The sequence below is a fragment of the Rhodamnia argentea genome, chromosome 10 (assembly GCF_020921035.1).
Source record: "Rhodamnia argentea isolate NSW1041297 chromosome 10, ASM2092103v1, whole genome shotgun sequence".
In the NCBI taxonomy this organism is placed as follows: domain Eukaryota; kingdom Viridiplantae; phylum Streptophyta; class Magnoliopsida; order Myrtales; family Myrtaceae; genus Rhodamnia; species Rhodamnia argentea.
Genome location: NC_063159.1, coordinates 8,979,205 through 9,001,137, shown reverse-complemented (window position 1 = coordinate 9,001,137; position 21,933 = coordinate 8,979,205). Strand labels below are relative to the sequence as shown.

At 40.5% G+C, this 21,933-nt stretch overlaps 3 protein-coding genes across 8 annotated transcripts in view; 2 read left to right on the top strand and 1 right to left on the bottom strand.

Moving 5' to 3' along the window:
• Positions 1-1,739: 1,739 nt before the first annotated feature.
• Positions 1,740-5,687, top strand: LOC115739270 (histidinol-phosphate aminotransferase, chloroplastic-like). Of its 2 annotated transcripts, none has more exons than XM_030672275.2 (10): positions 1,740-1,954; positions 2,037-2,275; positions 2,884-2,967; positions 3,222-3,376; positions 3,466-3,563; positions 3,739-3,847; positions 4,205-4,362; positions 4,475-4,617; positions 4,744-4,884; positions 5,192-5,687. In XM_030672275.2, the coding sequence occupies exons 2-10, from the start codon at positions 2,048-2,050 to the stop codon at positions 5,324-5,326; spliced, it is 1,251 nt and encodes a 416-aa protein (XP_030528135.1). In that variant the 5' UTR covers positions 1,740-1,954; positions 2,037-2,047; the 3' UTR covers positions 5,327-5,687. The 2 variants fall into 2 exon arrangements, with proteins under 2 accessions (XP_030528135.1, XP_030528136.1); XM_030672276.2 differs by having other exon boundaries at positions 1,740-1,965.
• A 1,263-nt stretch (positions 5,688-6,950) lies between these two features.
• LOC115739167 (acyl-coenzyme A thioesterase 2, chloroplastic) lies at positions 6,951-10,472 on the bottom strand. 3 transcript variants are annotated; one of them, XM_048271113.1, is made up of 6 exons: positions 9,924-10,472; positions 9,070-9,247; positions 8,095-8,564; positions 7,769-7,897; positions 7,208-7,404; positions 6,951-7,142 (listed from the first exon to the last, which is right to left on the bottom strand). In XM_048271113.1, exons 1-5 carry the CDS (start codon positions 10,413-10,415, stop codon positions 7,255-7,257), a joined length of 1,419 nt encoding a protein of 472 aa, XP_048127070.1. In that variant the 5' UTR covers positions 10,416-10,472; the 3' UTR covers positions 6,951-7,142; positions 7,208-7,254. The 3 variants fall into 3 exon arrangements, with proteins under 3 accessions (XP_048127070.1, XP_048127071.1, XP_030527998.1); XM_048271114.1 differs by having other exon boundaries at positions 6,951-7,175; positions 7,258-7,404; XM_030672138.2 differs by having other exon boundaries at positions 6,951-7,404.
• A 6,888-nt stretch (positions 10,473-17,360) lies between these two features.
• Positions 17,361-21,933, top strand: part of LOC115739165 (sm-like protein LSM36B) — a 131,538-nt gene continuing 126,965 nt past the window's right edge. Inside the window, exons 1-5 of one of the 3 annotated variants that reach the window (XM_048271520.1) lie at positions 17,361-17,510; positions 17,917-18,063; positions 19,378-19,491; positions 19,577-19,651; positions 19,702-19,846. In XM_048271520.1, coding sequence (XP_048127477.1) covers positions 17,949-18,063; positions 19,378-19,491; positions 19,577-19,623 — 276 coding nt within the window. In that variant the 5' untranslated portion in view covers positions 17,361-17,510; positions 17,917-17,948 and the 3' untranslated portion in view covers positions 19,624-19,651; positions 19,702-19,846. Of the gene's footprint in view, positions 17,511-17,915; positions 18,064-19,377; positions 19,492-19,576; positions 19,847-21,933 lie in introns of those variants that run through there. The other 2 variants (XM_048271518.1, XM_048271517.1) reach the window with 2 other exon arrangements.

The following is a 21,933-nucleotide window of genomic DNA, read 5'->3' as shown; positions in this document are numbered from 1 at the left end:
TCTCTTCTCTTCTCTTCTCCTAAGTCAAAGATTGAAACTCCTTTCGAATTCCTCCTCTTTCAACAACTCTCTTGTGGCTCAGCAAATGTCTCCCGAAGGCCATTTCACTGCATCTTCTCTCCGGCGACTTCACAACATCAGGGCGAGACCCGACATCGAAAGCGGTTCGACACCGCTGCAAACAAGAAAAGAAGGAGTTAAAAGGAGAAAAGAAGAAAGAAAAAAAAAAAAGTGATTATCTTGGAAATTGACATGTACAAAGTACGTGCGAGCCTATAACTTTATTTAAGACTAAATCGATCACTTCTAACTTTTTATTTGTGACGGTATCCATTTTCCCCGGCAGTTAGTCATGGGTTTGTGGAGTCATGGTAAAATAATAATAATAATAATAATAATAATAAAATAATAATAATAATATCAAGCGCAAGATTTTTACACAGCATATTTATAATTTCATTCATAATTATATATGATCTAGATTCCTACTAAAGCTTGTAATGCTCATACTCATATTGAAGAGATTGCTCAGTTGACGCCATGATTTTTTTTTTTCATTTTTGATTTAGAAGGATTTTTTCACGTAAAAATTCTCTTGCTTTCTTTTTTCTTTTCTTCTTCTTAAAAATTCGTTATCCGAAAATCTTCAGATCTATCCTTATTTTCAACTCCCCGTCCGGGCGGTTAGGACTTAAATCAACTTTGGTTACAACCAGATAGATATGCCGGACATACCGAGGGTTTTTTTCCAATTTAATTTTTTTAAAAAATAAATATTTACAGCCGTTTTCCTTGTCAATTTTGCATTTTTTTCCCTTCGATGTTACTTTTCGATATTAATTGAACCCTCCTTTCCCTCTTTCCTCCTCTTTCAATCTTTTTAGCCGACTGAATTGCATAATTACAACATTATTTATATGAATATTTTATCAATTTTATATTATGAATATTTTCAATTAATTTCATATATTGTTAAATATGTTTTGAATTTTATGTACCCGGTTCGGTTTATCACCCGACCCGACATATTTTTGTGCTGCCCAAAAAGTGGAAGAAAAATTGAGATTTAGTTCGTGACGCGGAAAGTTGGGCCGATAGGCCCAACTCGGAGCAAGCGAACAAATCTCCTTTGCGATGCGAACAGATCTGCGTGGTGGTTCGGGGGCAACGCCTCCTAGAAATTTTTTTTTGGACTCTATTTTTTATATCGTGGCTAGGGTTTCTTTTCGTTTGGTATTGAAGATTTTCCTTATGTGAATATTTTCAATTAATTACATAATTACAACATTATTTATGAATTATAGATCTTAATAATTTTTTGTATTAATTATTACTAATTATGTTATAAAGATAAGCTTCGCAAAAAAAAAATATAAATAAAATAAATATAAACATGTTAAAAAATACGAAAATATGATAAATATAAATAATTAAAACACTTAAAAAACGAAATTAAAAAAAAAAAAAAGACATAGGCTTGCTCGGCGGTTGGGTTGCCGAGCGGGGCCCGCTCGGCAACCCAACCGCCGAGCGAGGCCCAAATCCGTAAATATTTATTTTAAAAAAATATTTTTGTAAATATTTTTAAAAAAAAAATTAAATTGGAAAAAAACCCACATACTGACTATAGAAAAAAAGTCCATCAAACATAGACAAAATATCAAAATATTCGACACCTAAAACATATTTGTCGTTCGACCAAAAAAAAAAAATGTCGTTATTATTATTATTTTATATTTGTCTTTACGGAGCCTCCACCACCTCGACTCTGTCTTCTCTTACATTTTTAAAATCCTCCATCGCAGTCCGGCAGCCTTGGTTTTGGGAACAATTCCTCCCTCTGTCTCTGACATATTTAAATACAACTGGGCGTCGCTATTACCCTGGCGGCGATTGTCTAGGGTTTTGTCTTTGCAGTGTCCTGCTCGGACAGGGTAGCCAGACTTCTTGCCCAGTAAGTCGCCGGCACGCATGACGCGATCCCTCTCTTCCTTCCCCGCTTTCACGAATTGACCGTCACGTTGAGTACGGTGCAGATTGGTTTTTGATGGGTGTGATTGAAGTAAGCAGCTTCTCCGCTCCTTGCTCCACCAAATTGAACGGCGCTCGGCGACCCATTTGCTCGTTGGAGAGAAGTCAGAGGAGGGTCGTCGCCATGGCCTCCACCGCGGACGTTCAGCATTTGAGCGAAGCCAACCAGCAGTTGACTGGTGACTCGTTCATTCGACCTCATTTGAGGAAATTGTCTCCATACCAGGCCATTTTGCCTTTTGAGGTCAGTGCTGAAGCTGATCCTTTTGATTTGTAGTGTACTCATGCGAAAGGGGTGAGCTTTTCTTGATACACTATCCTTGGTATACTGTGGCTTTTGTGATTTAAATGTCACTGTTGATGCTTAGGTGAGGTAGTGTTTCTGAATTACAACTTTGGAGTTTCGTGTAATTTACCCAAGTTGCTGCTACCCGAAAATGTGAGCACTGATTTATGTAGGCACCAAGGCTTTCTGCTTCCAAATCTCGAGCTTGTCTGAGAAAATTCAATAGTTACTGAAATCTGCTACTGCAGCCTCTTAGTTCCTAGCAATATAGATTAAGTCAGCGAACTGATTCTTTAGAGTCTCGTTTATGCATCAAATATCGAGCCAAAAGTAATTCTCCTCCCATTTTCCAGTCTTATGAATGTCAACTGATCGTGGAAGTCCTCCCAACCATTATACACCTTCAAACTCGTGCTCCATGGGGCATCGTTCTGTTTATGCCACGGTCATTCGGGTCTCCTATTTTCATTAAAATATGAAGCATGACACTTAATTTGCAATTGTTAACACACAGTCTGGACATTGACAGAGTCTATTTTGATATTGCCATTGTATATCTACCTCAGGTTTTGTCTACTCGTCTTGGAAGAAAACCAGAGGACATTATCAAATTAGATGCAAATGAAAACCCTTATGGTCCTCCTCCAGAGGTTAGTTATGTAATGATTTGACTGTGCAAAATAACATAATACTGTTCCTTCTTCTTGATAATTACCAGTAAATGAATCTTGTTCTTTGTTAAAGCTTTGGTCAGTTACTTATCCAAAACAACAACAGCAGCAGCAGCAATAGTAGTAGTAGTGGTGGTTGACAGGTTGTAGTAGTAGTAGTAAAGCTTGACTCGTTTGAATAGGCCATCTGTTATTTTCTTGTGTCTTGTCTGTTAAAATTTCCAAATTTGCAGGTTTTTGATGCTCTAGGGTCAATGAAATTCCCCTATATATACCCTGATCCGGAGAGCCGTCGGCTCCGTGCTGCTCTTGCTGTGGATTCTGGCCTTGAAGCTGATTACATTCTTGCAGGATGTGGAGCGGATGAACTAATTGATTTAATTATGCGGTTAGACAAAGCATTTCTTTTGGCCCTTAAAGTCGTCTTGCCATTAAATATTGCACATGTCCTAATCAACTTGTGAATATGTCACGCAGATGTGTTTTGGATCCTGGTGATAAGATTGTGGACTGTCCTCCAACATTTACAATGTATGAGTTTGATGCTGCAGTTAATGGGGCACATGTTGTCAAAGGTAATCAGTTGCACATGAGTTCTTTTTCTGTTCCGAGTGACATCTTAATAGGCGTATTCGATATTGACTCTTCTTTTTTCTTTTGTTTAGAATGTATTATTCAACTTAACAACAGAAACCTTCCGTATATTAAGCTTTTGAGCTTATCATTTTTTCCTTCAATTTTCTTCTCCAGTTCCTAGGAATTCAGACTTCAGCTTAAATGTGAAACTCATTGCTGATGCCGTCGAAAAGGAGAACCCTAAATGCATATTTTTGACCTCTCCTAATAATCCAGATGGGAGGTATCTCTCAATGTCGAGTACTCGTGCTTTAAAGATATTTTTTAATGTTCTGTATCACACTGACTTTGAATTGTTAAGATGTCTGAATTCAACATCTATATGAGTGAGTCAATTGTTGGTTTTCCTACTTGTTATCACATTAAATCTCCATTAAAGGTCATTTTTGTTAATTTCCATGGCATCTTGCTTTGCATTTCTCTGCAATTCGCATTATAAATATCAAACACACTTTTATGGTCGTGAATTTCTTTATTTTATATAATCTGGATCTGCTAATCTGGTAGTGTAATAGTAGTTGTTGGTTCTGAAGTGAAAGAGCTATCTGGCAATACTTGACTCAGTGTACTAACACTGCAGTATTATTGGTGATCAAGATCTCATTAAAATCCTGAAACTCCCAGTGCTGGTTGTGTTGGATGAAGCATACATTGAGTTTTCACGGGTCGAGTCTCGGATGAGATGGGTGAAGAAGTATGAGAACTTGATTGTTCTCCGGACATTTAGCAAAAGAGCTGGTAAGAATACAGTCTTGCTGTTTCTGGAGATTGACAGATTATGCTGGTGCTATTTCAATTTGCTTGAGGAACCTTTAAATTCATGGATGTCGGCAAACTTATGCCACTGTAGGTTTAGCTGGACTTCGTGTGGGTTACGGAGCATTCCCTTTGAGCATTATCGAGTATTTGTGGAGAGCGAAGCAACCTTATAATGTATCTGTTGCTGCTGAAGTTGCTGCATGTGCAGCACTGCAGAATCCAACTTATCTGGAGGTTATTCCTAGTTAATAAATTATGACACTCTCCATGGAATTCTACCTTTTAGTAACCTGAAAGCAAAGCTTCAATGTTCTTAATTCTCGAAGTTCTATCTTTGAATTGTTTGTTGATGAATACCAGAATGTTAAAGACGCTTTGGTACGAGAAAGAGGGAGGCTTTTTAAACTTCTGATAGGAGTTCCATTCCTCAATCCATATCCTAGCCATTCTAATTTCATTCTTTGCGAGGTCACATCTGGAATGGATGCTAAAAAGCTGAAGGTACGTTAGGATCACTCACTCATTTTGATGTTGTCAAGATTTACACCTCACCTGCATGGAGAATTTGAGACAGACATTTAAGGATTTGCCCTTATAAAGGGACATCAAAGATTTTTCTTTAATGTTACCTTTGTTGTGTTCCTCTATTATCCTGTCATATGATCTTACGGGCAGTCCTATTTATGGGTTGCAAGGATTACATAATTTCTTTGATGACATGCTCACTGAATTACTTGAATCCTTGAAGTTTTCCGTTTTTCTTCTTCCTCTCTTTTCCCCAAAGTGATGCTTCGACAAAATGATGCAGGAGGACCTTGCCAAAACTGGTGTCATGATCCGTCACTACAACAACAAAGAGTTGAAGGGCTATGTCCGTGTATCGGTCGGGAAGCCTGAGCACACAGATGCTTTAATGGACGGTCTTAGTCGTCTCTCACAATGAATATCTGCCATTCCATGGCTCTTGTTGAAGAACGGGGTGGAACAAGAAGTAGATGTCCCTCACATTGTCTAATGCTAAATGCATTTGCCTTGCTCATGCGAATTTCTATAGATAGGTTGAGTAGAAAATCCTTGTTCTAGTTGCTGAGGCAAGTGTAAGTGTACCAGAGGCCTTGGATGTGTATTTTGGTTAGGTTAATTATTCTGGATATGTCTGTTCAATTCATTCCAGTGATTTCACTGTATAGCTGTTACTGATAGCACCATCTTTCATCTCTATAAAAAGTCTGTAAGGCTTTTACAGATTCGTGCCATTTCGTGTCAAGAGCATTGGCATCAGTAAAGATCCTCTCATTTCTCTAGATGTCAATTTATGTGTCTTTTGTTGAGTTATGGTGCAGATAACTGAAGTGTTGTTAGATATTTGGACTGAACTTGAGTTAGTAACTTAGTATAAACAATTGCAGCGGCAAATCTTTTTTCTACATGTGGGGTCAAGTGTAGTTTTCTCTACGTATAGAGGTGGGCGGGCAAATTAGCTTGCCGTGAGTTCATGGTAATTATTCCTTGTTGTGACCCTATAGTTCGAACCATGATCTGATGAGGGTATGGTGCTGAATAGAGCGTGAAGTTTTATGAAGTCTGGGTTAATCATCTCCTCGTTACAGACTTGGGGTTCTCATGAATGCCAATTGTATGTAGTTGTTTATGGAACGACATAGCATTTATTGTCCCGACAGAATCAGCATGCTGACCAACTATGTGAAGTTATGAGAATCTTGAGGCTTTGCACACCAGAACTTTTTTTAGCTCCTTTTTATGGCTTTGCGCAAGGTCTCATCCGTGTCGATTCCAAAATCATATCGGAGTTAGATTTGATTATTAGAGGTTACTAAAATGAGAGGAAATTGGTAAGAATGAGCAGATTGGACATAGTGGATTGTGAGGAATTTTATTTGGATTTCAACCCAAAAATCTTGCAAATGCTTGCAAGAATACCTGTTCTAACCTTGTCATTTTCAATCATAGGATAGACGGTAAGCATAAGAAGTCCCCCTTCAATTGTCTCGCCCTCGGATGATATCTGATCTATTGGCACGGTACAGCAAATTGTCTCGGATGATATCTGATCTATTGGCACGGTACAGCAAATTGTCTCTAATAAGACGTATAAAAAACTTCACTAGATCTGGCAGCAATGAACTCCCAAGTTCCGACCCCAGATTAACGTACCAGTTTGAATCCGAAACATGGATGGATTATCTTATGAAGGATGTCAGACTACCAATTGCTTGCAAGCAAGTTTTTCAAGCAAATTTCTCAAAAGAATTCCACCGTGAAGAAGCCTTATCATAAGAAGTCTGATAGTTCTCTACACAATAGCAAGTAGCAAGTCCCTTGACCTAGCATTAGGACAAAGCAAACAACTCTGTCACAAAGCAAAGAACAATCGCATCTGAATGCTGAACTTAGTACAAGGTTATTACCAGCAGATGTGGAAGTTCACAACTTTCCTCACTATCCATAAATTAAAATTACTGACGGTGTTTAGTCCCAAGTCCTTGTAAATGGGCAGGAGCTCTTATTTCTCAGCATCATTTTACTTGGCATCTTCTAATTTTGGGTTCATCATACTCGTGCAGTGGCACTTTTTCTGTAGTAACAAAGAATTGCACTTTGCTACATGCTTGGTGGGACAGGCAAACTACACTGATGTTCCAAAGCCCCTTTTGCTTGGTCATATCGTCCACTTTATGCCATTTGAGTATCAACTTCAGTCCCCCACTAATTACCATTCAACCTGCGAGTAAGCATGGGTGTTCGCTTCTTTCACCAGAGAACTGCATTCACGATGAACTCTGACAGCTCTCAGCATCCATATGTTCAAGGACACGCCACGCCTTCGCTTCATTCACCAGAGGACTGCATTCAGGATGAAGTCTGACAGCTCTCAGCATCCATACGTTCAAGAACACGCCACGCCTCTTCTTCCGTGGATGGGACAACTTTCCGAATCCTCAATCCATCATTCAAGGCCTCAGGACGTACAGTGAATGTAAAGTAGAATTTGTTTGATACCTGCTAGGACAGGGGATGAAAAAAGAACAAATTAATTAGGAGTATCTAAGACATGGCGATCTAAAGCCAAGTCTGACAAAAAATATGGTGACTTCACAAAGGTTCAGTTCGTTATTTAGATAGAATTAAAGACAGACTTCAGTGTCCCCCAACAAGGTAACCAGTTCATTCTTGTTGATTCTTTGTTTGATTTTTCTTATGCATGATGGTTATGTTAACGAATGGTAAACAACTTGGTCCCAAAAGAAGGGGAGAGTAAATAGATAAATCCCCTAACCACAGCATCCTTTGACTTCTGATCAGACTAGTGGAGTGGTATCAAAACTTGCTAAAAGAAAATGTAACACACATGGGCCACACGTACCTCACTTGACCTGAGCTCAGGTTGCATCACATGGGCCACAACTTCAACATTTATCAGGGGTTCAGCTGGATTGTCAAGCTCCGTATACAGAACACAGCATTTGAGGCGGAGAAAATTACCAACATCCACCTACATCCCCAAAATAATATCCTTCTTATAAATACCTTCCACAAAACAGATCATTAATTTCATACATATACATCAGATTGCACGAATGAAGGGTCAGGTACGACCATCCGTGCTTGCCAAAGTTCCACACTTAGCAGCTAAGTCATGCAACAGCAGCACCTAGACACAGATACATAATGAGCTAGATGAGTACTTACAGGTCTCAGGAAATCAACATGGTCAACTTCAACGAACCGGGGTGCCACACCAGCAAAGGCATATGTGGTTGAAAAGGCCAATTCAAAAGCCCTTCGCATTAAAAATCCTCCAAAAATCCTCCCATGTATATTCCTTTGCTGTGGCTGGCATATCAACGAGTTCTCAAAACAAGTATCTCTTATCAGAATGCTATCTCTGTCTGCCAGAGCCGGCAAATCGCAGAAGACTCGACCTTCGGCAAGTAAATCTTGGAGCCTGGACAAGTCCTCTATCTTAGTATCTAAGTTACGTTCTTCTCTCTTCTTTTTCCTCATTTTATTCCTTTTTTCTGCCTCTTGCCATAGTAACTTTTCTCTCTCTGTCTCTGGTGAGATACGGTTAATTGGAGCTGATTTCCCAGTTCTAGAATCACGAGCCACAAATGTGAAATTGGCGGTAAGTGCAACTGAATCCAAGGAATTCTGGGTTTCTGCAGGGAATTACCAGTTTAAAGTAAATAGCAGAATGGATCAGGGATAAGACTATACCATGGAAAGGGCAACATTATGAAGATGTGACATCTCAGTATTGTGCTCGAACAACATATCAGAAACCTTGACAAACAACCAATACTTCTTTGGCAAGAGAATGTTCATTGCAAGCTTCTCCATATTATGGACGGGTTTACCTTTTTGTTTTTTTGGGTTGGTAATAAGGGAATGGTGGATGGCTAGCAAATTAGCAAGCTTCTGCATGGTTTTTATGAGTAAAGGAAACATGCAAGGGTAAATATAGTTTGCAAATAATAAACATATTTAAGCCACAGCCATAAAAGTGACACCATCAAAGGGATCAAGAGCCATGCGACTCCTGCAACTGCTTAGTGGCAGTAAATGGAAAATGTATATATTTGTGGCAAAACAAAACAATGCCATCAACTTGGGGGGAGAAAGTAGCATATGATCATCCACTGGAAGCACTGTTTCATATAATACCTTCTGTGGACTGAGTTACTTCCAGTTGGATCTCCATTGACGATCGCCCAACCCATGTAACAGCTCCCGCTATTTGCAAGTCGGTGTCAATACGGATTGGCCTCTTGAGAACCATTCTGTCTACGGAAGCGGTGACTAGTAATAGAGGCCTTGTGGTGCCATCGTCGCTGGAGCAATGCTGGTCCCAAAGAAAAAAGGCTAAATACAATGGGGATGTTCTGTTATGCACAATTCTAATGATGAATTCCCACACTATATGGACTACAACTAATCACCAGAGATCTTAGGCATTAAGCCCCTGATTGCGGAACTCGATATGGACAAAGATCGACGAGAAATTATATATGCACTTGTGCAAAAGATAGAGACAAGGTACTGCTTAAAGCAAAGCAGGGGCATGTTGTTCAATTTTTTTCGCCTGAGAAATGAAATTCTCTCTAATACCAGATGACCATTCCAGATTACTCAAACAATGACTTGACATTTAAACTACGAAGAGCAGACTTTTGTTACCGATTACCCACCAACTAAGCAACAGCATCGTCAGCTTTATATCGGGAATTTATCAAAGCACCGCAACACTGTACTACTCTAGTAGTGTCAAGACATCATATTCAATTCATCTTCTGCAGAAAAAGCCCATAGGAACTCTCTCATTACAACGACAGCGTATGCATGGCGTTGACACAAGTAATAGGCAGGGACAAAACCGCTCGAATTCCCTTATAACTACGTTTCAACCATTCGACCATCATTCAAACCGAGAAAGTTAAGCTGGAGAAACATCGCAGAGTAACAAGGGCACCGCATTCAGAACGAGGAAAAAAGGTATGACCATCCAATAGTTTATTCACCTTATAGCATATAGTCCCAGCGAGAGCATCGAGATCTTCCACCAACTTCCCCATCCTGATCTCGTTCCAAGGATTCCTATACTGCTCTCTGAGCACATAATCACTCGAAAACTTGTAGAAAATGCTCGTCCTGCTCCTCGACGGACTCCTCGGAACCAGTTCGCTCTCCAGCGACGCAGCATTCTCGCTGGCACCGGTATCCCCGGCCTCCTCGAATATCTTGGATCTCGCTTCCCACAAGGCGTTGGTGACGGGCGAGAAGTACATGCCGGGCCACAGGCTGATCGGCTTGCGAATCGACGACCCGGCGTCGATGGGCGGAGAACTCTCGTAGGACGGAGCCGCAGACGAGGCCGTCGGAGTGGCGCCCGCCGTTGCAGCTGGGGCTCCGTCGCCCGTCGTGGTGGAGAGTCGAGCGAGGGGAGTCCATGGCTCGAAAGGAGGAAGCTTGGAGAGGAGACGGCTCGGGAGCGCTCTGCGGAGAGGCGTCATCGTCTTCACGGAGCGAAGCTGTTTTGGGGGATGAAGATGGGTTGGAGGGACGCTGGACTTCAATATAACGTAATGTCATAGGAAAGAAAAGTAGCAACCAAAGTGGACTTTTATAACATTCTATAAATTTCAAATCAGACATTTAAAAAAAAAAACAGAAAACTGTTAAAAATCTACATAATTGGTTGTAGTCTTATAAGAATGCTAGAAACTTAAATTAAATGACCCATTAAAAGAGGCATCACATGCTTTGAGATTTCTTGGAAAAGAAATAGCGATGTTTAGAGCATGTTTGTTCCATAAACCCGGATCGGGGTTTACTAGTTTTGGTTATTTGAAATGGTAAAGTATTTATTGTACAATGTGAGATGATTATTTGCCAATGGTTTCAGAAATGAAAGCGGCTGCGAAAGCTTACATGTATCTGATTTATGGACCTGTCTTATGGAATCTAATTTGCTTGATGAATTGAACATTCTTCATCTTCTACCTCGCCAATCCTTTTGAATTCTTGTTTTCCTTGCAGAATGTCATCGTTAAGTTGCATTAATTGCGTGATTCAAGTGGGGATCAGGGTGGAGAATTGTCTGGCGAGTTTTCGAGTATTGAAAGTGCATTCAACTTCGAGCTCATCCGAGCACGTGAAGAAGAGGACTTCCATCATCGAGTTGGTTCTCATTTGTGTTATTCCTTTTTCGGCTATATAGATCGAAACTTTGGTAGACAATTAATGCTTAATAATTGAACAAGCCAAGGATAGTGAAAATAATCATAGCTTTGGATGATAGTTTTGCAAATACGAGTCATTCATTTGCTCTACGATTAGAAATTCAGTAAGCAAAATCCTGTATTGTTAATGCACGTTGTTTATTTTTATTGTATACCAACTGTTTGATAGCATTCATGATTGAAACCGCTCTAACCACTCTGCGAGATTGAAAACGAGTCGTGCATTAGATGATGCTAACTTGATGGTTGCGACGCTAACCTTCTCGCACCGTTTGTGTTTTGTAGACTATAAAGAATTTAAAGAATTAAACAACGATGAGTTTAAGTGCGAATTTCAAAGATCTCAGGTGTACATTGTCTGCATTTTGACCTGTCTTCTACTGAGGTCAGCATTCATTTTGTTACATTTGATGCAAAAACGGTCATTTATCTTTGTCCAACCCGATTCGTCATAGAATTTTGATTTCATATCACGGCATCTCTTCTTTAAATCATATCTAAATTTACTCGTCTCAAGCCTATCATCCTCGTCAAAAATTGGCAACGTCAGGTTTCAACTATAAATGATCGTCCTGCATTGAATGTAACAAAATGAATGTGGGCATTGATAGAAGATATGTCAAAATGCAATCAGTGCATACCTGAGATTTTTCAAATTCACACTTAAAACTCGTCGTTGCTTAATTCTTGTAAAGTTCTTCAGTCTACAAAGCAAAGACAATACAGGGAGGTTAGCGCCACAACCATCAAGTTAACAGCATCTCTGTATAGCTCATTTTCCCTCTCGCCTTAGAATTGTTAAAGAGCGGTTTAATCACTAGCATTATCATACAGTCGGTGTGCAATAAAATAGACAAAATTTTCGTTAACAAGACAGGATTTTACTTGCTGAATTTCTATCTCTGGCGTCAATGAATGAGCGATCTCACGAAACTATCATTCAAATCTGTGATTGTTTCCACTATTGTCTTGGCTTGTTCGATTGTCAAGCCTTGTCCTACCAAATTTTTGATAGTGAAATGGAATAACATCCATTTAATGACGGTTTTGTTTCAATGAAAACCCATCAATTCGCATATTGTCGTGTAAACGAGAACACGGAGAATCAGGCGCGAAACAAAGATTACTTGCTGAATTCCTGGCACAGCGCTTTTGTTCCGAATGGCTTTCGGGGCGAGGTTAGCAGTTTTTCTCCTTCCTTACCTACGCGATTTCCTTCCATAAAATCTTTAATTCCCTATGAGTTAAGTTGTTCTATCTGACTACTGGGAAATCTACCTTTAATGCGAATTGCCTGTCTCATTCTAAACATGCTTTTGATCCGCACAACTGCTACTCTGGAAAAGATCTGCAGAATTATTGTTGCAATAGAAAAATAACAGTTCTGAAGACATTACAATAAAAAGAACTAATGAGTACATGTGTAAGGATATATGCACACAACATCTGCGCTTAATGAATCTACTAAAGGATAGTACATCTCCGCTTGTCCCGTGAGTAGCAATCATTTTGATTGCGACCGGTATGTCAATTTGCAATTTAGCTGTTTTGAGTTTATGCTTTTAGCAATTACCAACATCTTTTTCAACATCTATAGTTCAGTTGCTGTTAAATTCTTGCTGGGCTCTGCCTCTTTGTCAGATACTGTGCTGATTCTGTTTTAAAAGTGTCTCCCTGAGTTCATCCTGCATTAGAAGTAACCGTGGCTTTCGACAGTATTAGAATTGCATTCAAGTCAGGCGTCATATGTTTCACTGCTACTTCTTGTGCTGTAGTGATTCAATACATAGCTCTGCCATATTCTTTAACGTCTCCCGTCCATGTAGATGCCTTATTTGGTAAGAAGTCTTTCCTATTGTGCTTTGGCGATTTGAATTTGAAATGCATTCATTTCACTAGCGGAGGATGCATTGAGTTATTGTTGATGGTTGCGTTTACTTGAACCGGGTCGCGTTACATTTGCTTCCCCACCCAATTAGCTCCAACATTGTTGTCTGGGCTGCATGGTGAGTGCAATCTCTTTTCAGTTTTCCTTGACATAGTGACCACTCACATCTAACGACGCCATGGGAGCGACGATTTGTGCTAAGAAACTGTTGTATTTTAATGCGAGAGTCTGCTTTTTGGCCTCATCTGTTTAATAATGACTTACATCTAAGGAAGCTATTGCTGCTATTGTTAGGTTTCCAGCTTACTACTACATGAAGTTGCGCTTCAGGTCCGGTTACAATGTCTGTCGGGCAATGTAAATTTGACTCTCTCGTTTACGCTATGGAAAACATGTTTGCTAAATCATACATTTCAGTAGGTAGTGCATTCAAGCAGTCCCTGATCTCACACACAAGAAAACTTTTGTCTTCAGTTCAGTTCGGTATGTCTAGCCCAACGTTGTGCATGTACTTTTCGTCTCAAAAGATTAAAAGCATTTATGGTGATCCAATCTAAACAAGGTTGATAAGAAGTTCCCCGTTACTTATACTGAAATGCATAATGCGTCAATCAAGCCACTTCAGTGCTTCTTGCTTTCTACCGGGTGGCAGACATTTGATACATGAACTGTCTATGTCCTTTCTTGGTGAAGCATCGAAGAAGACTGGATCAAATAGTTGGACTGATATATGGTGAATTTGAGTGTTACACCCTTTAGTAACTGTGGAGCATGATATGGATGCTCGGTTGTGAATCCTTACTCTTACGTAGTTGATCCCTAATTCCAATGGTCGGAAAGGGGATAGGGCTGACCTGCCTGCGCGGCCGAGGTGGCAGGGAGGTGCTTTAGCTCTCAGTTAATGCTCATTGTAAGTGTTCTGTATGACCCACTAGTTATGGGTGTCTCATGCTTTAGACATCCTAGATCGAAAAGAATTTGGAGGCTGATTCATTTTGATACATTTTAATTCGGCTACTCTATCTAATAACGGAATGGTGTTCATATGCGCGATTCTTACAAAGTCCTATGACTGTCTCACAAAGATAGACTATTTCTGTTCAAGTCGCCCCCGAGCATCTAAAACTGCAGCTGATGGTTCTTTTTTGAAAGCAGAAACTGGTGCTAGAGAAATTTGTTGATAGTAAATCTATGTGCATTGTGAATTGGTGAAAACCCTGTTTCCGCTTTTGCTGGCTCACTCTGTGAAGAATTTATCTTTGCAAGCAAGACTCGTTACGGTGATTTTCGCACCGGGCTTTCGCTTACGCCAACCTGGGCAATGGATTTCTTGACTGTTGTTAGTGATGAGCCTAGACTTGGGGGCTGATGAGAGCTGACATAGTTCCAAGGATCCTATCAATTTGGTCATCTCTTGGCTTCACAGCCAAATGCAGCTATTTCTCTATCTTCAGGCCAGAAAGAAGAAAGTACAGAAGTCTGGGGGCAGGCGATCTTTGCTAAAAGCTCCTATTCATTTGCACCCGAAAGAAGCGGATTCGTTCACCGGATTCGCGAAACCAGAAAGAGAACCGACTCCTAAGATCATTTATCTGAGGTTTTACACTACTTTCTGGCCTTGGATCAACAGACGAGATTCTGAGGGACAGTGCTCCATGCTCATCCACCAAGAAGGGCAAAAGATGGCGCCGCTGTTGAAGGTCAGGGGAACCAAAAATCAAAGACTCAGAATCAGGGCATGAAGATTGATGAGTTAATAGGAAGATTTGTTCGCGCTAAACTTGAATTACCTTTTTAAAAAAGCCACGTCCGAGAAGAAATTTAATTTTACAGAATCGCTAGGATTCAAGTAGGACGATTTTTGCACCGATGCGAAATTCAAATGTCGAATGACACTTGTAGTGCCTTTATTCCAAGTCTTTTAATACCTTGTACATGTCTTTTTTGGGTAGAAGATACCTTGTAATCGAATAGCAGTTCGTTGTTGCAATTCTCCCATACAAATTAAACGTTGGATTTCATAATGCAATGGAAAAATTCCAAAAAAGGGCCCGAATGCTTCTCATTTTCTCAAATAAAAGTCCCAAGTGAACTTTATTTTAAATAAAGATTTGAAGTGCCATAATATGTTTCAAATAAGGGCATGAAGTGGCCATAAAGTTTCAAAAAAAGGGCCTAGCCTAAAGGGCATTTTCGCCATTTCCCATTTTATTTATTTTTTCTCTATTTTTTTTCCTTTTTCTGATTTTTAAAAATGAAAAAAATTTAAAAAAAGCGGGAGGGCTGCCCCTCCCTCCTGTGGCAGCCGGCCCATCGCCTATGTGGGGTTGGTGAAGGCCGGCGAGGTTGCCGGCGCGGAAGCGACCCCATCGACCAGCCCTCGCCTCTAGCATCAAAGTTGTTCATGGCTAGCGTCGTTTTAGTTTTCGGTTTCCCCTCTTGCTTGCCTGACTCCTCCTCTTCTCCGTCACAGACGCACACAGAGAATGATGCCATTTTCCTCCGCACAGCTCTCTCAAACCACCTCCCACCTGACCCCACTCCTCCGTTCGCTCTCTCACTCCTCTCACTCTCTCTCCTCTCCGCCACCGCCCAATCTCCTCCGCCGCAAGCAGCCCCTCCACGTCCGGTCCCTCGATGTTGCTTGGCTCCGATCCAACTTCCGTAAATCCTCCTCCCCGAAGATTGCCATCCTCGGTAGGGGTGTCAACGGGCTTGGTTGGGCCGGGTCTTGGCCCGGCCCGAGCTGGCCCAAAACTAAATAGTACATAGCATGGCCCGGCCCGAGCCTGAATTACAAATACCCCAACCCTTCGCGTCAGGCCAAGTCCGGTCAAACTCATTTTTTTTTTCACTTTTTTTTTTTTCGAAATCAAAGCATTTGACAAGTTCGTTGAATGAAAGAATATAAAAAAGGAAAAATAAAAAGAAAATAAATTAAAAAGAACATGGGTGTCAAAAAAAGCCGGAGCGGGCCCCGCCCGAGCCTTACGCGGACAGTACCAAAGATCGGCCCAAAAAGGCCCGAAAACTAGGTGAATTTTCGGATTGACTCGGGCTTTTTTGACACCACTAATCCTTGGCTTTGGGAACTTTGGCCAGTTCCTCGCAAGATCTTCGTCTCCTAGGGCCACACCATCCTCGCCCACTCCCGCTCCGACTACTGCTCTATCGCCTCCGAGCTCGACGTTGCCTTCTACGATGACCCACACGACCTCTGCGAGCGGCACCCCGAGGTCGTCCTCCTCTCTACCTCCATCCTCTCTATCGAGCGCGTACTTCGCTCGATCGGGTTCCAGAAGCTCAAAAGGAGCAAACCCTTCCATGGGGGTCCGTGGGGCGGCGGCCCTTTGTATTTTTTTTTAAAGTTTTTTTTGCCAAATTTTAAAGAAACAAAAAAAGAAAAATTTAATGAAAAATAAAAAAAAATCAAATATAGAAAAAGATTGAAATGTCCTTGAAATCGGGCCCTTTTTTGAAATTCATAGCCACTTCAGGCCCTTATTTGAAACAATATTCACTTTACACCATTATTTTAAAAAATGAGGGCATTTCAGGCCCTTATTTGAAACAAGGTTCACTTAGGGTCTTTATTTGAAAAAAATGAAAGGACTTTAAACCCTTTTTTGGAATTTTCCCTAATGCAATGGATGAAGAAATAAAATTAATAATTGAAGATTTACTCGAGAAAAGCTCATGAACAAGCATACTCCGCGAATTCCGTGTTCTCCTCCACCATCTCCCAAATATCAAAACTAAACTCATTTTTCTTTTCATTTTTTGTTTGTTGAGATAAATGTATTGAAAGTTACAAAACTTATCATTAAAATACAATTAAGCTCTAAAACTTATAAAAAATATAATTAAGTTTTAATACTTATCATGAAAGTATAATCAAAGAAGGACTTAATTTTCTTTAATCCGATTATTTTTAGGTTCAATTGCACTTTCGTGACAAGTTTTCGGACTTTCAATGCACTTATTCATTTTTTTTTCTTTAAATTCGAAACGATCAAAACTTTCGAAACCCGCAACATGGATCCTGTAGACTTATTTTCCATGTCTCGAGTTAATGGCAGATAAATTAATAATTCACAGAGTAACCATATACAAATAATTATTCTTATAAAAATGAATGGAAAAAAATTATTATTAATAAGTAATGTAGGTACATATTGCTCATATTTCTAGACAGTAAATTTTAATGAGATAATTTTTAAAATAATTTATTTTTCTTGTGTTGTCTTGTGGACTGTATAGATGAAGAAATTTTACCAAACATAATTTAGTGGGTATTATCTGTAAACTGTGGTTTCTCCTTCCAAATCTAGCCCTTGAAAGCCCGTATTATTTACAATTTTGACACTCAGGGCCAGTGCTTTAGCCTGAGCTAGGGCTTCTTCTTCTTCCACTTCTTCTCGGACTCTCTGAAGGGCTCTCTGCCTTCGACCGAACTTCGAACGAGCAACTCTAGCGAGGTGAGTTCAGCTTCAGCTCCCTGTTCTTCGAAATTTCATGCTCCTTTTCCCCTTTTCCCTTGTAATTTCTCGATGTTGCCTCTTCGCGCATCATTTTGGTACTGAGCATGCTGTGAGTCGTCACTCCGTATACGGTTTTTTTCTTTTAGTTCTTCTAGTGGATTGGTACTGGTTTCCTCTCTGTAATAGTTCATTCTAAGTTTCTTCAAAATGCTGTGAAGCAAGAATTGAGATGGGCACGAGTGGGTCGTCTGCGTTTTGATATTTGGGGGGTTATCAGTGGAGGTGAACAAGGGATTTGCAATAGATTTGTTTGGTCATGAGCCTTTTTGTTTGTGTAAATTCAGTTGGCAATTTTGTTTCTTTTCCATCGATTGAACTACGATTGTCGATCTTCCTGTTTAGGGGTAGAGGAAGCGCCGGTGGAGGATTAGGAAGATGAGCGGAGGAGGAGAGAAAGGCTCGGCCACCACCAAAACCCCCGCAGATTTCCTGAAATCTATCCGCGGGAGACCGGTCGTCGTCAAACTGAATTCTGGGGTGGATTATCGAGGTACTTCTCTCCACATGGTTTCTGTGTGTTAGGAGATTTCTTCAATCAAAGATTTTCTCAATGTGGCTCGATAATGCTGATTTTTGAGATTGTTTCCATCCTCGTGTTTACTGATTGTACCAAATCCAATGTGCCATCAACTGCTTGTCTCAAACTTTAATTAGTCGGGGATGATCTATGGGTTGAGTCCTTGACAGCTCGTATGAGTGAAGCGGCAACTTGCTCACCTCAAGCTTAAAACAAAATTTTTAGTCCATCGGAATTATGAACCAACTGAACCTTACCTATCAAATTGAAGTAATTGAAGATGAATGTGGCTTATGTCATGGACTGTCAAATTCATTTGTGACCCTACATCATGCTGCAAAGAATGGGCAGTTAAGTTGGTCTATGTACATACATTGTGGTCTCGATGTAAGTCACTTAGCCCATTCTTTTCCTTCATCAGGAGGGAAACTATATCTGTTCTTTAGAAATATAACAATCGTCCTTTTTGTAACAATGTCCATGGTATTCATTGTTGCAATATAACTGGTAAAATTGAGGCTTTAATGTTAAACTCGTCTTCTCATCCATCAACGATGACTAGATAGGAATGGTAACATTGGAGGAATGTTTGGTTCTTGAAATCAATTATAATTATAGACATTTGACAGATTAAATGATGTTCACACAAGATATTCATTTTTAATTAAAAAAACTGTAAAAAACAGAATCTTGCACATACATGCTGCTATTCGATTACAAGATGCCAAAAACCTTTCTTTGATAGCATGAGAATATACAAAAAAAAAAGGGCTTTCAAACTTCGTGGTTTTCCTTTTGTGTATTAAGAGAGAGGGAAGGAGAACAAGTGCAGAGAAAGAGAAGGGGAGAAGCAGGGTGTTTGTTGATAATTAGTGAACTTGTATGGAATTAAAATTTGGTTGCTTGAAAGCCATTTGCTCCATCCTGATGGCCTTATCATGAATACAAGAGGAATGTAGGTAATACCCTTGGGCTTCTCAATTGAACTTTCTCAGTTTACTATCTGTGAGTAAATCGTAACAGAGAAAAAGCTGGTGTCTGTGCGGTATGTGCCTATGACAAAGCCTTTTAGTGTCAACTTCCAATAATTTTCTAAACCTTAGTTCTTGTGGAGTGAGACCTGGAGGAGAGGTGATTTGGATGATGATGAACTAATTGATCTACAATGTTCCTGACAAGCATGTTCTTCATCCCATGCTAAATGCTGGTGATGCAGAGGATTAGTTTAGAACCACAACCCTGTGTTGTATTCTTAGATGTTCTGATGGGTTGGAGTGTTCTTTGCAGGTATTCTGGCCTGCCTGGATGGATATATGAACATAGCAATGGAACAGACGGAAGAGTACGTCAATGGGCAGCTGAAAAATAAGTATGGAGATGCTTTTATTCGAGGAAATAATGGTAATGATGTATTTGGAATTTCTGCTTGTTAAATAATATCTTTTGCTGACTTGGACCGCTCCTAACTGGAATGACTTGTTGCCAGTTCTGTACATCAGCACTTCAAAGCGGACTCTGGCGGATGGGGCTTAGCGTGGATTGTGCTATGTAATGTGGCATGGTGGAGTTATGTGCTCACAACTTTTGATTAGGTACAATTCTTGGTTGCAGGTTAATGTGGCTCTAGAATTGGGGAAAAAGTGAACATATTCCAAATTTTAGAGATGATTTGTGAGATTCTTACTGATAACCCTGCATCTCATGAAATTGGTTTATGAATTGCTTGACGAGCACTGGTAATGCCCTAGCTCTTCCTTTAAATTTTTTTTTTCTGGCTCTTCCTATAATTTGGCATGTCATATTTATCTGGCTCTCTGTTTGTGTATTGCCAATTGGCTTCTTAATGCTATCCTGTTTATGAAGGAGGCGAATTGCATTTAAGCATCAACCTTGGATGCCATCTATCTCTGTCTGTATAGTTGATTCTATTGCAAAAGCTCACGAGGATCATAGATACCAGGTCTGATGTCAGAACAGAATACATGATGAAGTCATATTTTGTGCTTTCAACCAAGAAGAGCCTCTCGATCAAAAGAAGAAGAAGAAGAGTCTGATTAGAACAAATCCAGTGGAATTACGGCACCCGAAAATCCACATGTCCTACCGAATAAAAAAAAAAAAAAGTGTCACGGTCCAGAGGTCCGGCCTGGGACACAAGGCGAACTATTCAACTCCTTTCTCATAGTCACCCTTCACACCAGTCCTTCTCAAAAGTAACCCACTCAAAATTCGCGCAAATGCCCCATTCAGGTGTGTAGAAACACCCGAAATGAGCCATCAACAGCCAAACAAAGGCAAGAAGCTCTCCACCTTTGCTCTGCACCTGCACGTGCGCCTCGCCCTTGGTATGACTTGCCGCATAACGCAGCATCTCAACCCACACTCCGCTCATCACCTTCCACTTCCTTTCCCCGAGCCTTTCCATCTCTTGAGACAATTTGATCCCCTCATCAAGCGTGGATCCCTCAAAGCTTCTGCGAGATTCCTCATACAAACGCTCGCATAGCCCTGGGATGTAGTTGATGTTCATCTCATAGAGCGTCCTCGCCGATCTGATTTGGGCAATGCCAGCCACAGTGGACATCAGATTAGGTTGATTAAGTAAAAGATAGAACATGTAGTCGGAGAGGATCTTGCTGAATTCCCTTTCGTCGTTTCTGGCTGTGGGTTTCTCTATGTTGTACCACATTTCGGTAGCAATGTGCCACATTATAATAGAGGCGTTGAAATTAGGCCGGCTAACATACGCTAGAAGATTGCTGCAATGGATGATCCCCCACGGTTCACTCTCGAGGAACAAATCACCTTTAGCCTCAAGTATCTTCCTCACCTCTGTTTCATTATTTGCGTCCTTGGATTTACATCTCACTTCCGTAAAGATAAAGATCCATAGCTCCTTAATCAAGGGATTCTTGTACACGAACTCCGTATTCGCAATCCTAGGTACTCTAAAAGGCGATGATGTCCCAGCGTCGATCGCGCTTACACATCTTTCTCGGACTCTTACGATAGAACTCGGATAAAAGGTTGCAAGTAGAGATTGATTCTGACCACCTTCGAAATATTAATGGCGCATCTAAGACCGTGTAAGAAACATTGGCGTTAGGTTGTACTTCACATGTGGCGAATCGGGGCTTTCTCGGGTCATTTGTGGCGGATACCAACTTGTTGAGGAATGAAGCTCGCTTGATTCCCGCAACAGTCCAATTGGAGAAAACAAGCATTAAGAAAGCTATCACGTCAAGAGCAATCCCCCCAAAAAGAAGGGAATAAGTAATTTTCACATCGAGCTCGAGGAGCTGATGCTCCTTCAAGCGATTGAACAGGATGAATGCCATCGCAATATTAGTGAAGGCTATGAAAGGGAAAATGTAGCTCCATTTGGAATGTAATACCAACGTTTTCGTGTGGAGCACCTCGTACATGAACTGGAGTTCAACTAATATTACCCTCAATGCATCCACCGTGGAAACTTTGTGGAAATATGCGCAGCTCACTTGGCGTTCCATAGATGTGAATATGAGACCTCCGATAAGGACCATAAACATTTGAAAGAAGTAGTAAGCATGCTTCGCGACAATGCTCTTGGCAAGCTTTACTTCTCCTTCGTCATCATAAGACCGCAGCTGTGAGACGATCAAGTCTCTAACAAACTTGTTAGCTACATCATCGGGATCCTCCTGCAGTGAGAACACCCATTCCCTAAGCTTCGGGAGGCTCGAGAAATTAAGTGCCACCGTACTCTCCACATATTTTATGACCCCAGCAAGAAACACCAGCACCGTTGGAATCGCCAACAACTTGTCTCTGGGAAAGATATGTACAAAGACATAAATGGCGGAA